At 41.7% G+C, this 16,309-nt stretch overlaps 2 protein-coding genes across 9 annotated transcripts in view; one reads left to right on the forward strand and one right to left on the reverse strand.

The window, feature by feature from the left end:
* The window catches only part of B3GAT2 (beta-1,3-glucuronyltransferase 2), a 45,490-nt gene extending 30,385 nt beyond the window's left edge, over window positions 1–15,105 (forward strand). For 5 of the 6 annotated variants that reach the window (XM_077307335.1, XM_077307365.1, XM_077307348.1 and 2 more), the window contains 2 exons: window positions 5,441–5,589; window positions 5,689–15,105. In XM_077307335.1, the coding sequence (XP_077163450.1) occupies window positions 5,441–5,589; window positions 5,689–5,775 (236 nt within the window). In that variant the 3' untranslated portion in view covers window positions 5,776–15,105. The remainder of the gene's footprint in view (window positions 1–5,440; window positions 5,590–5,688) is intronic. The other variant, XR_013226131.1, reaches the window with a different exon arrangement.
* Window positions 4,984–16,309, reverse strand: part of SMAP1 (small ArfGAP 1) — an 81,904-nt gene continuing 70,578 nt past the window's right edge. For all 3 annotated transcript variants that reach the window (XM_077307303.1, XM_077307314.1, XM_077307323.1), the window contains 3 exons: window positions 13,477–13,642; window positions 9,660–9,988; window positions 4,984–7,192 (listed from right to left, as the gene is read on the reverse strand). In XM_077307303.1, coding sequence (XP_077163418.1) covers window positions 7,058–7,192; window positions 9,660–9,988; window positions 13,477–13,642 — 630 coding nt within the window. In that variant the 3' untranslated portion in view covers window positions 4,984–7,057. The remainder of the gene's footprint in view (window positions 7,193–9,659; window positions 9,989–13,476; window positions 13,643–16,309) is intronic.

The raw sequence follows: 16,309 nt of genomic DNA on the forward strand, positions 1-16,309 counted from the left end.
ACACACACTTTAACCCTATTTTCAGTGTATGCATAGCTTTACAGGACAAATAAATCAGCATATTTGAAAACATAGATTGAATTTCATATCAATGTAATACAGAACTGGAAGTCCTTATGCCACCACAGCCAAAATTACTAGCCCTCAAAGTGTGCATACTTCCCAATATGCATGTATCTGTCTGTTTTGAACAGAATGAAGACATCCCAACTTTGGTAAAGATGTCCAAGGCAAGCTGTCATTTTAGAACTCCTTATTTATAGAGGCTCAGATTCTGAAAGTAGCACAGATGGTGTTTTTCCACCTAAGCCAATCTAGGCTACTAGTCCCTACCTGTCCTCAGAATGCTTGGCCATGGTGATCCATGCAATGGTCACTTCCAGACTAGACTTCTGTAACTCGCCTTCCCTTATCTCTGACCTGGAAATTGCAATTGGTGCAAAATGCAGCTGCTACAGTTCTCACAAGGTCATCTTGGAGGGCCCATGTCCAGCCTATGCTGATGTAGCTGCATCGGTTACCAGCTGACTTCCAGATCAGAAGTTTTGGTTCTGACCTTTAAGGTCATCCGTGGCCTGGGTCCCACTTGTCTCCTTATGCCCCCCACAGGACTCTTTGCTCTGCAGGTATGAATTTGCTGGTTGTCCTCAGCCCTCAGGAGGCACACCTGGCCTTGACCAGGGACAGGGCTTTCTGGTCCTGCCCCCGAGCTGGTGGAATGAGCTCCCAGAACAGCTGAGAGCTCCGGCAGAGCGAACAGCATTCTGCAGGGCCTGTAAGACGGAGCTCTTCTGCCAGGCATTTGCTTGAGGCAGGGCTAAAAATATTGGGTCCCTCCCTCTATAGACCCCTGGGCAAGATATTGCCAGTAAATACTCTCCAGGGCGATGGTGACTGGTGCAGTAGGGTATGTGGGGATGGGGAAGGTTTTTTAGATTGCTTTTTGTAGATTGTTTTTTGCCACCAATATTGGTTATATATTGGGTTTTATGTGGATTGTAAATCACCACGAGCCAGCAAATACAATTATCCTTATCCATGGTTCCTCTATATATTTGTGAAACAGCCTGGGGGGTGGGACGTGTCTGGCTATCCAAGTTGGAATAGGGCCAATCTTGCTGGCTGCACTCAGATTGGCCCTGCCTCTACAGCTCCCGCCCTCTCTCCCTGGATTCTAGCCACATTCCTCTCAGACATGCCAGAGAGAGAGACACACAAAGCCCTGCCAGACCAAACACAAGCCCTCATTCCCTCCTATCGCTCCTGCTGCGAGGGAGACAGAGAGAGACACAAAGAGAGCTGCTCCTGCTGCAACGGAGGGAGAGAGACAGAGAGCTGCCCCAAACTGCATACCAGCCCTCCTTCCCTCCTAAGAACGAACCCTTATTACCTGCTAGGCCTCCTGCTGCGAGGCACCCAGAGGAAGCTAGAGGAAGAGGAAGAGGGAGGGAGAGACACACACAGAGATCTGCACCTCCAGGTGTCCCCTGGGTCCTGGCGCCCATTGCATTCCTGCTTGCAATGGGCTTTCTTGCTAGTAAAAAATAAAGTTTGAAATATGCTGAATTTGCAATCCTCCAAACTACTTAAATGCTCCTTTTCTAAACAAAGATGCTGACACCATTGCATGTAACTTTATACCTCTGCTATGATAGTATCATTAAATAGTATGCTATACAGGAGGGCTGATCCTTTCAGACATAAGAGACAGACAAAGCCACTTCAAGAAAATATTCTCTTCAGACTGAAGATTAGGGACTCTGTAAGGACAACCTGGTGAATATACCCAGATGGTATGAGGCTTCTGTAGTGTTTTCCCCTAGAACTGTTCTCAGGGTAAAAAATATATACATGGTTCCTTACATTTTGTCCAGGGAAGTTAGAGATCCTGCCACAAGACTGGCAGACACATTGGAAAAGCACTGGCAAGCATCCTGTTGGAGCATGCAAGAGGTGGTTGGCTGTTCTAAGGAGTCAGAAGTGGCTTTTGCTGTCTTAAATTCAGCCCTACCTGCTGCCTTTTGTCATTTGCTCATTAATGGCTGAATGGTTCCAGGCTCATAAAACATAAATGCCCAAAATTACACACCAAAGCAAGGTAACTGCTCCTATTTTAAATTCTTCTCCTGTTTAATCCTCTGCCACACAGTATTGCTCCATAGTCCTCAACGCTCAACTGTAGACACTGGTTTTCATTTCCAGGAAGGGTAGCAGCATTAGTCTGTTGTAAAAAAAATGAACTGGAATCTTTTGGCTCTAGAAAGATTGGATATGTACACTGCATTTTAAGAAGTAAACTTTAATCCACTTTAACGGATTAAAGTTTACAACTTTATCATAAACCTTTGTAAGTTTTTAAGGTACAACCGAACCATATCTATACCACCCTTCTTTTGTGGGCATAGGGTGGCTTGCTACATATATAATGAAAACATAGACACAATCCTAAAAACAGTACATTACAATTATTAAAATTATTACAGCTACTAGTAAAAAAGTCCACTGCAATTCAGCGGGCGCTAGTAGGGTAGTGGAGGGAGGAGACAGGCAGAAATACAGAGAGAAAGACAGAAAAAAAGGCAGGCAGAAAGAAATAAAGCTTTCCTCCTTCCCCAGGACCAAAAATGGTGCCGCGGCCGGGAGCCAGCTCCCAAACATGGCACCATTTTAAAGGGCCAGGGAAGGCCGGGGTGGGGGGAGGGCCAGGAAGGTCCTTGGCGACCTCTGGGAGAGGGCCCTCCTGGCCCTGGGGGAGTGAAGCCTTCCCCTCCTGGCCTCCCTCCCACACACTTACCTGTGGTGCTGGCAGTGGCCAGGGGCAAACTGGCGGCAATGCCTCCAGATTGTCCCTGGCTAGGTTGGGTGGGTGGGCCCTGTCAAAACTTTGGCCCAATGATTGGGCCAAAGTCCTTAGTGGTCATAGTCTGTCCGAGGCAGGGCCCACCCAGCCATTAGACTGTTATTTTAAAAGCAAAGCGCTGTTAGAGATAATATCCTGTATTATAATTTATATATTCCTGGTGTTAATTTGCATTGTCTTAGGAGTGTTTGCTTTCTTCAGGAGTGGGAGGAAGAGAGAGGGTAAAATGCTTGTAGGATGTTTTGGTGACATATAGCATTATGTTCTTAACTACTGGTATGTAGCTAAGTGTATGTGTAGGGAGGCCAAGTACCTTAGGTATCCTATGGGGCTCAACCATAGGGCTTCATTACCCTTAGGTGCCCAAGTTGTAGCAAGTTTACTTGGTTGGTAATAAATGGTATCCACTTGATTCACTGAGAGTGATGGGACATGTGTTACAGTATGAGTTTTCTTGTCTCATAACCCACTTACCAGAAGAGGCAGTTCTTCCTTCTTTCTGCTCCCCTTCTGCTTACTGTTCTTTGTGCGAGCACTTCCCATTCTTTTGGGATGGTGACCCACAAGCCCAATTTTACTTGGGATGGTGACCGATCCAAGACTGGGCCAAGGTTTTTGGGTGCCCTGGGCAAATTTGATTCCCATTTTAGCATTCTGTTTTCATCAATGGCTAACCAGATTCTTCATTCTAATAATTACCAGGATATGTTTTACTTGATCAACATGTACTTGCAGTAAAGAAAAACTACCAGCTGATTTATGACATGAAAGGTACTGTTTCCAGGGTTAGAGCTTGGTTTCCAAAATACAGAACAGTGCAGTGGAAAGGATAGAGTCGGCCATTGGAGAGGGGTGGCCTGCAACCACTGCAAGAGGTTTCACAATCCACTTTTTGGTCCTGGCCCACAAGCTAGAAAACACTGCAAACCCTTGGAATTCACTCTTAGGAACAGAATCTGTTCATTTTGGGGGGGGGGGCATATAGCTATCAAGAGCCTCTTGTGGCGCAGAGTGGTAAGGCAGCAGACATGCAGTCTGAAAGCTCTGCCCATGAGGCTGGGAGTTCGATCCCAGCAGCTGGCTCAAGGTTGACTCAGCCTTCCATCCTTCCGAGGTCGGTAAAATGAGTACCCAGCTTGCTGGGGGGTAAACGGTAATGACTGGGGAAGGCACTGGCAAACCACCCCGTATTGAGTCTGCCAAGAAAACGCTAGAGGGCGTCACCCCAAGGGTCAGACATGACCTGGTGCTTGCACAGGGGATACCTTTACCTTTATATAGCTATTGGGCTATAAACCTGATCAAGAGGCAGTATTGCAGTTACCAGGAACAAACCAGTATATCAGCAGGAATTCTATTGTGTCAAACACTATTTGGAGCTGCTTTGAATTGCTGGAACACTCAGTGTGTTCAGGGCAGCACTAATGAGTAACTAGAACCATCACTTTGCCAAACTTCTCACTCAGCATGTGGACCCTCAGCTAAGTCCACTGCATGTGGCAGAACTTGCTTTAGAATAAGCTTTCACTGTTACTGCATTGCTGGCTTTTATTTCTAAGAGGAGCATCAGCCTCATAGAAAACCCCTTATATTTCAGGGACACCATATGGTTTATTACGGGAGAAGGGCTCCAAACATGTTTTGCTATGTTTTGTTTAATAGTGTACAGGATTTAATCAAATGCAAGACTAATTTTTTCTATATCCCACAGCTCGCTGCAGAACATATTCACAAATCTGGTTTCAACAACTGCTATACTTAACACATTTCAATTAAAAATGGTACAAAGTGAAACGCATCTACTATAAACACCGTTTCTTACAATAGTGCATTTAATAGCACTTCTTGCAAGAAATAACCTGGGGTACAAAAAATGTAAGATACTAGCCAGCCCCCTGGTTTGAGGAGCCATATCATGAAATCCATGTGACAGGAAGGAAGAGTCCTTGAACTCACATTTTGCACTTTGTAAGAACTTGCTCCTGCACCATATTTCCTCAAAAGCCTAGTTCCTAACTGTTTGGAACTTTAGGTAGGTTATGATATGCATTCCGTGAACCTAGGAGATTCGGAGGGTCGCTTATAAACATCAGTATCAATGAAAAACTAGTTTACATGCAGAATTCATTAAGTCAAGTTTATTTTATCCTCTAGTTAACAATTACATTCACTTCAGCCTTCAATTTCCAATTAATTACAAAGGTGACATCTGGAAAAGGAAAAAATGGTCTGTTCCTTTGAATTTCACCTTTTCCCACCAGGCAGACTGTTCATTATTACATACATTCCAATTGCTTACATTAAATGCCAATGTTTACATTCTATCAAAATGTATGAGGAGCACTCAACAGAGATGAGGAGGAGCACAGCTAATAGCTTTTCAGAATAAGACAAAGTGGTTTGCAGCACAAAAAATAAGCTGTGAACTTGTGAGGCAAATCCATGAGGGACAGTACTGTGTGACTCCCTAAGCATTAGCTTAGAAATGCAAATAGGTACAAAAGAAAGGGATGATCTGTAAAGCTCAATGAGATGTGTTAAAACTTTGGTTTAATCATGTAACAAATCTGATTTACACAGGATTTGCTGTGAGTCTTCAGATAATCTTGTCGAACCATAAAGCTGTATTCAAACGCCGTGGATCACAGCCTGGGATGCAGGAATCTGATTTTCTGAAACTCATAACCACAGTGGAAGAACTGGAGCCAAAAGCCAACAACTGCACAAAGGTATTAATTTCACTATGACTGCAGAAACCTGCCTTTTGAGAGGTAAAATTGAAAACTAATTTCCCCCCCCAAAAAAAACCCCTTTAATTTCTCCCCCAGGTTCTTGTATGGCACACGCGAACTGAAAAGGTAAATCTAGCTAATGAGCCAAAGTATCACCTGGACACAGTCAAAATTGAGGTATGACCTGTAAGCATAAAATAGGATGTACTAAAATTAACGGCGGCAACAGTGTTATTCCTACTGAATGCAGTATTCAACCACGGCAGAGCTTGCTGTTGCACAACGACATCCTGTATTCAGCTAAAGACAGACTTCTCTGCAAATCACCTGTCAGATGGCTCGAGATGTACGTAATTTGTCTTTACTTGTTTTGCATGTGTTTTTCCAATCCATTTTAGCACTTTAAGTAAAACATTCAGATTATTTTGACAAAACCAATTAAACACAATGGAATAACTGGGGTGGGGAGACTGATCTAAAGCAATGTACATTTCAGTTTGTTGTTCCTTTCCAGATTATTTATACTTGATGATTGATGTTTATTCGCCCTGAATTGAACTGTTTTGAAGAATAATAGACAAGAATACCACATATAATGAATTAGTCTTACAATGTGCTGGGTTTTCTTTTCCTTTAATATAGGGAAGCAACAGCTTATCAGTATGAGGCACCATAAAATGTAAACACAATTAATGGCATAAACCTGGATACAGCTGTATTGACAAAGTTAAATCTTCCAGAGGGTTACCCTGTATGTATATTGTGCGATATACTTTTTTATTAGTCCTTTTATCACCACCACCACCTATGTTGTCTGACTTATTTTAAAACGCAGGAAATTTAAAGATCAGTTTCTGTTTTTGTTTGGGTTTTTTGTTTTTTAACTGATGGGGCTACCATGACATGCAGGTGTATCTTCCTTTCACTACCATATTTCCTGTTCAGCACATCATAGTAATATCACAGTAAAATGAATGAAACAAAATCGTTACACAAGAAAAAAAACTTCAGTGATACATGGATACTCTTATTTATATGATTAACATTTGTTCATACAGTACCTTCTACAGGAATACTGGGTAATTTTCTGGGTGGGGTTTACATCTTAAGAGATAGCACTAACATGATATCTATTTCCCTTATATGCAACCATTTGATCTATAACTGATAAAATAATTGAGTATGCAGTTGGTCACATAGTTCTTCTGAGTATGATTCATGAAATCAGATGTACTGTGGAATGAAAAAGCTGATGATGAAGGGTGTTCTCAACCTGCTTTTCACTACATCAAAATTTAAGTCAATACAGACCACAACACGGTCAGTTAAAATTACTTCTTAATATGAACAATTCTGTGAGGTTGGAGAGGGAGAAAATATGTACATGGACAGACCGGGGGAACTAGATGCATTTGAGCATGGAATGTCAGCTCTCTAATCTGTGTGGAGCTGCTATTGCCATTTTTCATTTCCAGAGTTGTGTGCTGAGAGTCTGGCCTGAAGAATTTCCAGTCCATCCTGCTGCTGTATTGGGGGGCTGGCCAAAACTCATCATATTGCTCGAACTACTCAGATTCATTCCAGCCATTTGTTGATTCATCTGTGAAGTACATACATAAAACTAGTTACTACACAGGTCTTTGAAAAAACACATCTTAGAATTGTACATGAGTCTCAAGCTTAATTTTAACACGGAAGAAAAATAATGTCTCAATTAGTCACATATTCATAACTATTTCCAGGATTCCTTAAAACATGGTTTTGAAATTAGCACAGGTGTGGTTGAAAATGCCACAAATTTTCATGCCTTTTCTAAATTCTACACATGTACTTTCATGCACTAAAAGCTGCAGTTAGCACGTTGCCTATAGTGTGTTCCTACGGTTTGGTTTGGCTGTACACTAATCTAGACTATAGGAAGGGGGATTTAAATGACTGAATACTATGACTTCTGCACATTAACACTACTGTACAGAATCCAAATTTCAAAGCAACTTTTCTGCCAAGATATCTTACTAAGATATACAAAAAGCCAAATGTATGCTTACCAGAGTGGCATAAGACTAACTTGCATGTGCCTGGATGCCATGTAACTATTAATATTTGCAGAAAGCAAATATATTTGTTTGCAGCCTGACACAAAATCACATTACGTGGGAGGGGCTGTGGCTCAGTGGTGGTGTAACTGCTTGGCATGCAGAAGCTCCCGGGCTCAATCCCCGATATCAGCAGTTACATGATCTGGCAGTAGGTGATGGGAAAGACCTTAGCCTAAGACCATGAAGAGCTGCTGCCAGTCTCAGTACACAATACTGACTTTGATACCAAAGGGTGTAAAATTCAGCCATATGAAACTTCTAATAACAGATTTATATTCCAGAGATAAAATACATCCAGAACTAGATACATTTCAGCTTACCGTAGTAATTCAAAGATACTTCTGTGACCTGCACTGTCAACAGATTTCAATTTTAAGCACCTTACAGTCAGAGCATCTTGCTGTGCAACCCCTTAGCATGTTTACTCAGAAGTCCCCTTGAGTTAGGACTGCAGACTTAAGGTAAATCACAATGTACCAGAGTTTTCAGTAACTAAATGACTGTAAAATGTGATAACAAAATGTGATCGCAATTTGAGTTAGAGGTGATTTGCTAAAATCTAGCTAAGCTTTTTTTTTTAAATCATTGCCAAGAACATTTTTATGGCCAGTATCTGTAAGTTTGGTACAATTTCATATTAATGCAAACAAATTCAAGTTAAGCACATCATATGATGCACTAATTATTCCAACAAAATATGCTAAGTCATCACAAGTATACTGCAATAATTTATTCTTGTACACACTAACATGTGTCTTACTGTTATTGCTGCCCCGCCCCATCAAAGCCTTCTGAAGAATTATCTTTGGATTCTTAAATTGCCCTTAGGAAAATGATAGCCAAACAAGCTTTATCCAGAGACATTGGTAGGACATTGGTAGGCCCAGGGCTTACAGGGATTTTTGCATTGTAATGAATTGGCTACCAACAGCTCCTAACAGTGTTCCTGTGGGAACTGCAAAAAGGAGTTTGGGGGAAAAATCCAGAAATACATAGTGTAGAAATGTTTTTAAATGTTGTTCCCACACCTATTTAAGAAAACAAGCTTTTCAGCTATACATGCTGGATGAGAATAGTTCTAGGCAAGCAAGGATGAAAGAATCTGCTACGTGCATTCTCAAGACCCAGCATAAGACAGTCCAACTAAATTGTTGAGTCAGTAACTGGGGCATTTACATATTCATGAAAAAGGCTACAAATATAATAATATTTAATTTCTATACCCCTCCCCATATGGGCGCTCTGTTATTTGTTCTGTATAACTTAAAACGTATCAACTACAAACATGGAAAGCTAGAGAGTTGAGTAGTAGTGCAGACCTAATCAGAGTTAACACCCTTCTAAGCCCACTGATTTTGACACACTGCAAAAGTCTTAGGGTTCTTGCTTCTGTTTACCAGAGGCAGTCAGCAGTTTTCAAACTGCACCACTAAAGCTACAGCAGAGCTCCCTTTTTCTCCTTAGTGTGGGCTTGTTAGATTCAGGTAGGCCGCAGCAGAACGAATTTTGAGCCCAGTGGCATCTTCAAGAGCAGCAAAGTTTAATTCTAGACATACACTGTATCTGAGGAAATGTGTTGTTGTTAGGTGCGAAGTCGTGTCCAACCCATCACGACCCCATGGACAATGATCCTCCAGGCCTTCCTGTCCTCTACCATTCCCCGGAGTCCATTTAAGTTTGCAAAGGAAATGTACACGCACCCAAAAGGCTTTTACCTTGAATAAAAATATGTTTGTCTTAAAGGTACCATGGGACTCAAACGTTGTGTTATGGGCTTGTTAGTTTTCTTTTTGCAGTTTAAACACATGCATCACTTTCTCAATTGGTCTCTGTTCTAGGGGCCGAAGCAAGTCCAAATGTGACAGACAGAAAGACCAATACTTCTAGTGCATCCTGGTGCTTGTATCTGGAATTTATAAAGATTCTCCCTACACTCTACAAAAAAGAAAGAAAGAAAAACATTTCTACCTGAGCGAGGTTCCACTGAGCTGGCTGATTTTGCTGCATACCATATTTATTCTGTGGTGAGGCTCCCTGTCCCACTGTTGCTCCTTGGGGGCCAACAACATTTTGAGGAAGTCCCAAACCAGCAGTTTGTGCAGCCACAGAGAAGCCATTGGGCATTCCCATGCCCACCAACATTCCTGTGTTTTGTCCTATGACAGGCACTGACTGTCCCATCATGTTTCCCATCATTCCAGGGGCTGCAGGCACAGGTACTCCCATGGCTGGAAAGCCTTGAAAATGAGTTGATGGTGGTGCAGTGAAGGGCATAGACTGTGGTCCCATGAAGATACCTGTATTGGGTAGAGAGGAAGAACAAAAAAGACAATGTGTTTTATTATGTAAGCAACATCTTAAATTCTATAATTTTGCAAAGGTGTTTGACCCATACATAATTTCAGTTCCATCTGGCCAAAAAGAAAGCCACAATAGCCCTGTCCACAAGTTTTAGGGAATGGGTATAGTACAATTTTTCTGTATATGTGCACTGAATAATTATCACATTACACTCAATGCATGTGCAGCTGAAAATGTGATTAAAATCATGCATTTACCCAGGAACTAGTCCCCAGGTGCATTTCTAAAGTGAATGCACATTGGTGCTCTTTTTCAAATCAATGTACATGCATACGTGGTAACATGTACCATGTTCATGAAACTTTGTAGCACACTCTATGAGCTGTATAATTTTTAATAAAAATTAACACTAGGGTACAAAATCCCTGTGATGCCTCAAAAATTATGTCTGTCTTCTAGGGTGCTGAAGAGGATAAGCTAGTCCTTCCATCAGAAGTGGCTGCTAGTTGTTCTTCCTGATCTCTCAGCCACACAGTTCTTTTAGTGCCGTCTGGCTTAGATACATCATTCTCGCTGAGGCAGCAGAGGCCTAGCAGGAACTGGGGGGTGGAGGCATTTATCTGATTGGCTGCATCTCTGCTACATTCAGGCTTGGGCTGTTATCAGAGGTGACCCCAGACCACCTAGAGGTCCGGGATAACAGCTTCAGGCAGGCTGGGCATTATCTTGTTAGAGTTGCTAGAATTTATTGTGGTTTCTAGTTTAGCCTGTGAACAGTTATCTCCCCTCCTGTTTCTCCAGGACTGAAGTTAGATATTGAAATTCTGTCCTGTTTGCTCCCTGGAGAGTCTATGGCTAATAGGAGAGGAGTGAGCTAGATAATCTCAGAGCCTAGCAAAGCCAAGTTCTTCAGCATCCATCCCTTTACTGAGCTCTTCAGTTCTCCCCACCCCCACCCCCACTTGCTGTGCTGTTTCCATTCTTTATGCTTTCCTATTTTGTCTTGTTTATATCTTCACTCCCACTTTGTTCCTGCATTTTTATACATCATTTAATTTTTTTTACAGTTGCCTTCTTTATCCCTTTTTGTCAACAGCATTCCCTGGAAGCAAGGCCTTAACTCAAATCAGAGATTCTCATACTGCAGCTCTAGAACCTCTTCCGATAGTAAGATTCAACTGTATGAGATATGCAACAGCAATAAATAAAAACAGATATGAGCATATGCAGAATGCTTTCCCTTTACAGCCAGCAACTACTCTCTGGAGGAGAGACCCTGAAGTTACCCTCTATAATTGCCAGGTAGGGTTGACCTGTGTGGCATTTCTCAATTAAGCACTGCCTGAATGGATAAGATGTTCTCTTACAACCATGCTCCTGAATTCACCTCTTCAGCAAATCCTACACGTTCCATGTGCAAATATTTATGTCCTTGACTAAAAGGTACATTGGTGTTTTTTTAATGCATAGGACAGGATCAGCCCCCCCCACACACACACACACACTGATATGACAGCCAGTGTGGTATAGTGCTTAAAATTTGTGTCTGGGAGACCCAGGTTCAAATCCCCTCTCATGCCATGGGAGCTGGCTGGGTGAACCTGGACCATTCACATTCAGCCTCAGCCTAACCTACCCCACATGGTTGTTGTGAGGATGAAATGGAGGAGGAAAGAATTTATTTATTATTAGGTTTATACTCCACCCCTCCCAACAAGTCAGCTCAGGGCATCTTACAAACAGAAAGGCAAATAGCCTTTACAACAGTCAATGCAATAAAACAGGAAAATCAATTCCACCCCCATTAAAACATTAAAAAGTCAACCCAAAACAATAGCAACAGCAAGATGGCGGACAAAAAACCAAAAATAACTCCACAACTCCTACCCCGCCAACCATATCACGCCATAACAGCATATGGTAGAACAACAGGCAGTCAGATGTACTTAGGGTGGGCCCCTCAGATTAACCAATCAACCACAGATCGATCAATCAATGATGTAAGGCAGTGGTCCCCAACCTTTCCGAGGCTGGGGACCGGCAGGGCATCGGGCCGCGCCCCCGCGGACCGCGCCCGTGCGGGCCACGCCCGCGGATCGGGCCGCGCCCACGGGCCGCGCCCACGCCGCGCCCACGGGCCGCGCCCGCGGATCGGGCTGAGCGGGCGTGGCCCGGCCCTGATTCCCTCTCCCCGCCTCCCGCAGTAAGAAGCTTCCCGGGCTGCAAGCTTGCGGCCTGGGAAGTTTTTTACTGCGGGGGCGGGGCGGGGAGAGGGAGCCGCGGCCCGGCGCCATGGCCTTTGCGGCCCGGCGCCATGGCCTTTGCGGCCCGGCACCGGGCCGCGGCCCGCAGGTTGGGGACCACTGATGTAAGGCACTTTATTTTGATTATCTAAGCTGCCCCTCTCTGCAAACGGGCTCAGGGCAGCTCACAACACATAATCACATTCAAAAAAACATATTTAAAACATAATAAAACGCTTTAAAGTATAACATTCATTTTTGCAACCCCTGTTGCTTCATGTAATCATTTTTTCCAGTCATGGAGGACTCCACAAGTGTGTGTGTGGGGAGTGGGGGGGGGGGAATTAATGCATTACATAAATAAGAGTCACTTTTCCACCCATTACCTCCCCCCTGACACTCGCCTACTTTGCAGAGATTTGCTGTCTTTTGGCAATACCACAGAGGAAGCAAGTGCGCTGCACAGTTTCCTAGGCACTAGGGGATATTTGCCTAGCATTCCCTCCAGGTAATGTTAGCTGTCTGCACTGTAGAGCGGCAAGAAAGAGGGGGCTTTTATGTGGCCTTGGCAATTTAGGGAATATTCTCTTCCTCAGTAGCTTCCTATTCCTCCCTGCTCAGGATTAACTATAAGGAGGGGCAGATCTGCAGTCCATCAATGAATGTGCATATTTAGAAGAAAACCAGAATTTTGACAAGTCCCACTTTTCATTACCCAAAGGAGTCTCAACATAGCTTACATACACCTTTCCCTCGCCCCACAACAGACACCTTGTGAGGCAAATAGGGCTGAGAGAGCTCTAAGAGAACTGATCTATGAGAACAGCTCTAAGGGAAATGTGACTAGCCCAAGGTAAGATAGCTAGCTGCATGTAGAAGTGTGGGGAATCAACCCCAGTTTTCCAAATTAGAGTCCACCACTATTTAACAACTACACCATGCTGGCTCTTGAGAATGGTTGTTTTCCTTTAATGTTACAGTTCTTCATGTACAAATATAGGGAAGCTCTTTAAAAAACTGAGTTTCCCTGTATTTGTACATGAAGAACTGTAACATTAAAGGGAAACAACCATTCTCAACTTTAATTTTTGGTTCTTCATACTTGGTTAGGTTTTATTTTATCCTGCATAGAAACCGGAAAATGAATTAACATGAATACATGCTTTAAAAGGTAAAAACCTACCTGTTGAGTTCTTACCACGACTTTCAATCTTTTGAAAGCAGATTTGGAAGGCAATTACCTGGAGCATTTTGTTGTGGCATGGCCCCTGTGCCATACAGTGACAGGATGGAGTCTTTGGAGAGTAGCTTCTTTGCAGACTCTTCAGATTTTGTTTGTTCAGTGAACAGATCAAGGTCCCCAGATGCAGCAGATGAAGAAGCAACTGCAGGATTAGTAGAAGCAGTCTGGGAAATAAAGGTCAACAGAAGACTGCTGAAAGAAATTACCAGAAGAAATGCTAGCTAATGTGCATTCAATTCCTAAATTTAACAACCCGCACCCCAGTTTAGTTACAGAATTCGTGCTCTACTTGCCAGTTTCAAGGGTCGTAAGAACCTGAAAGCTATACAGGAAATAATATAATATAAATAATATAGTTAGGGACCCAAAGGTTGAGCTGCAAAAATAATTTTCTAAATTTTTTCAAATATATTGAAAACATAATCATCATAATTTAAAAACTTCACATTTCTAACTTTACATGGAATAGACCAACATAGAATGTGTTTTGACACTGAGGGGTCTTCTTCAGTGGTCAAATTATTGTAAGGAATGCACTCATGTATAAAATCAAAATCAAAAGGCTTGCTGGGTGGCCAAGGAAGATCTGTTGGATGCTGCTCCAACTAGTCTTTCTAATGTAAAGGTATATGATTTGGAGCCCATCTTCTAAAATATGCAGCTTTTCCTGACACACGTGGGAATGTACTGGTGATTGAGAGCTGGGCAAAAGCAGTGTGGTGGCCTCTGGAAGTGAATATTTGAATACCCGCCACGAGCCGCAAGGGAGTGGCGGGCTATAAATCTAATAATAATAATAATAATAATAATAATAATAATAATAATAATAATAATAATAATAATTTTATGTATTCCTCACAATAATTTGACCACAGAGGAAGACCCTCCAGGGTTGAAACGTGTTTGGTCCATTCTATGTTGATCTATTCCATGTGCAGCTAGAAATGTGATGTTTTTAAATTATAGTTTATGTAATAAATATTTGAAGAAAAATAAAAAAATTATTTTTGCAGCTCAACCTTTGGGTTCCTACCATTTCTGTTAAGTTGGGTTTTGGTTTCCCTTTTTGACTTTGCATTGTGTTACAAATATATACATACAGAGGGATTTCAATGCTTCCATACAAAGGACACTATTATTAATTTCTTAATGTTTCCCATATAGGTTGCATAAATTATAAATTACAATTATATATTATTAAAATCACAAGGAAGCTTATTATGTGTGAAGCGACATCAAAACAGTTCCACACTATGCAAAAACATAACCCCACACAGATGACCCCACAGCAAACATGTAAAATACACATGGGAACAGTGGGTGGGCTACAGTTGTATACAGGTGTTTAAGAAATGCATGTATATATGCTTTCCATGTATTATGAGCTTGCTGTAAAAAATATTAGTGTAACACCAGTATACACAGTAAATTTATTGTGTAAGTTGTAGAGATGCCTCTAGATAGGAGCTAGAATTTCCCAAAATAATGGAAGTGTCTTTTACAATGTGACTTTTTCAACTATTGGTACAGAGAATGTATGACGAAATGTGGCGGATCTATGGTATGCAACATGCCAGCTGGTTTTCAGAATTTGCCAAATTTTACAAATAAATACTGAAAAAATTAATTGCTTCTTGTCAATCATTCTTTTAAATTAAAGGGTTACAAAGAAATTGCATAATTTTGGCCTTTTCCAAGGATTTATTTTTAAATGTTAGGCATGCATCTTTGAACACCATTCCTTTCTCATCACAGTCAACAGTATTTCTCCCTCATGCTGGGAAGCCCAATCCAAAAGGATTAGAGAAATTAAATAGAAGGTCAGTATCAGGTACCTATATTTTTCAAAGAGCTTGAGAGGTATTACCTTCCTATGCATGGAGCAAAAGTAGATCTGTGTCCCTGCAGAACAAAGTTTGAGTCCAGTGGCACCTTTGAGGTCAATGAAGTTTTTTCAAGGTATAAGCTATCATGTGCATACACAGTTCCTCAGATACAGTGTCCCTGCAGTTGGCTTTCTTTGGAATGATTCAAACAGGACACCTGCCTAAAAGGTTTTCTCTTCTCCACAGCAGTCCCAAATTATGAGTGGCTTTTGTTTTCCTTTATGATTTCCTTGGTCTCCTTGTAACCTTTCTTCAAATATACTCCTTGTAGACTGCATTACAGTGCAAATTTGCTTCTGCAAGATCCAACACAATTTGCTGATTCTTAAAAGCAAAGCAAATGACGGACAATTCCATCAATTGCTAGTTCCATGAAACCTGAACAATTTAAAGTGTGAAATGAATTTGTGCCCTGTGTGATGATAGGTCACCTAGTTTAGCCCTCTGTATGGGTCTGTCTCTAGATGAGGTAGTGTGCCATTTTCTGCAGCAAGATTTATGGCTCATGCTGTGTCTCTTAGAAAAATGTCTACCAAAGTCATCATGCAAGGGTAAAGAAACCTGCATATAAAATTCCTTTCAACTACTGGCCCTAATTTAGGGACGAAGGGAAATCTCTGTTGTGGGCAACCAAGCTTTATTTTTAAAAACATTCTATTACTTGATTTGCCTGACTTTCCTTTCTATATTAGCAAGGAGTTGGTTTCTTGCATGCATCAACTTGGACACACATCAGTAACTCTGGTATGATGAAAACAGCTGGATTCATTTCTAAGAAAGCATACACTTACATGAAATGACATTTAGTGCGGGCTGGCCTATACCTTTCACAAAATAAAATTTAAAAAAAACCCACTTCATTTAGTAAACAGAATCAAAATGTCTCATTAGCTACAAAATATTTTATGCACATGATTCTGTAAATTGCTTTATTAATCATTTGGT

Source organism: Paroedura picta, chromosome 1 (assembly GCF_049243985.1).
Source record: "Paroedura picta isolate Pp20150507F chromosome 1, Ppicta_v3.0, whole genome shotgun sequence".
Taxonomy (NCBI): Eukaryota; Metazoa; Chordata; class Lepidosauria; order Squamata; family Gekkonidae; genus Paroedura; species Paroedura picta.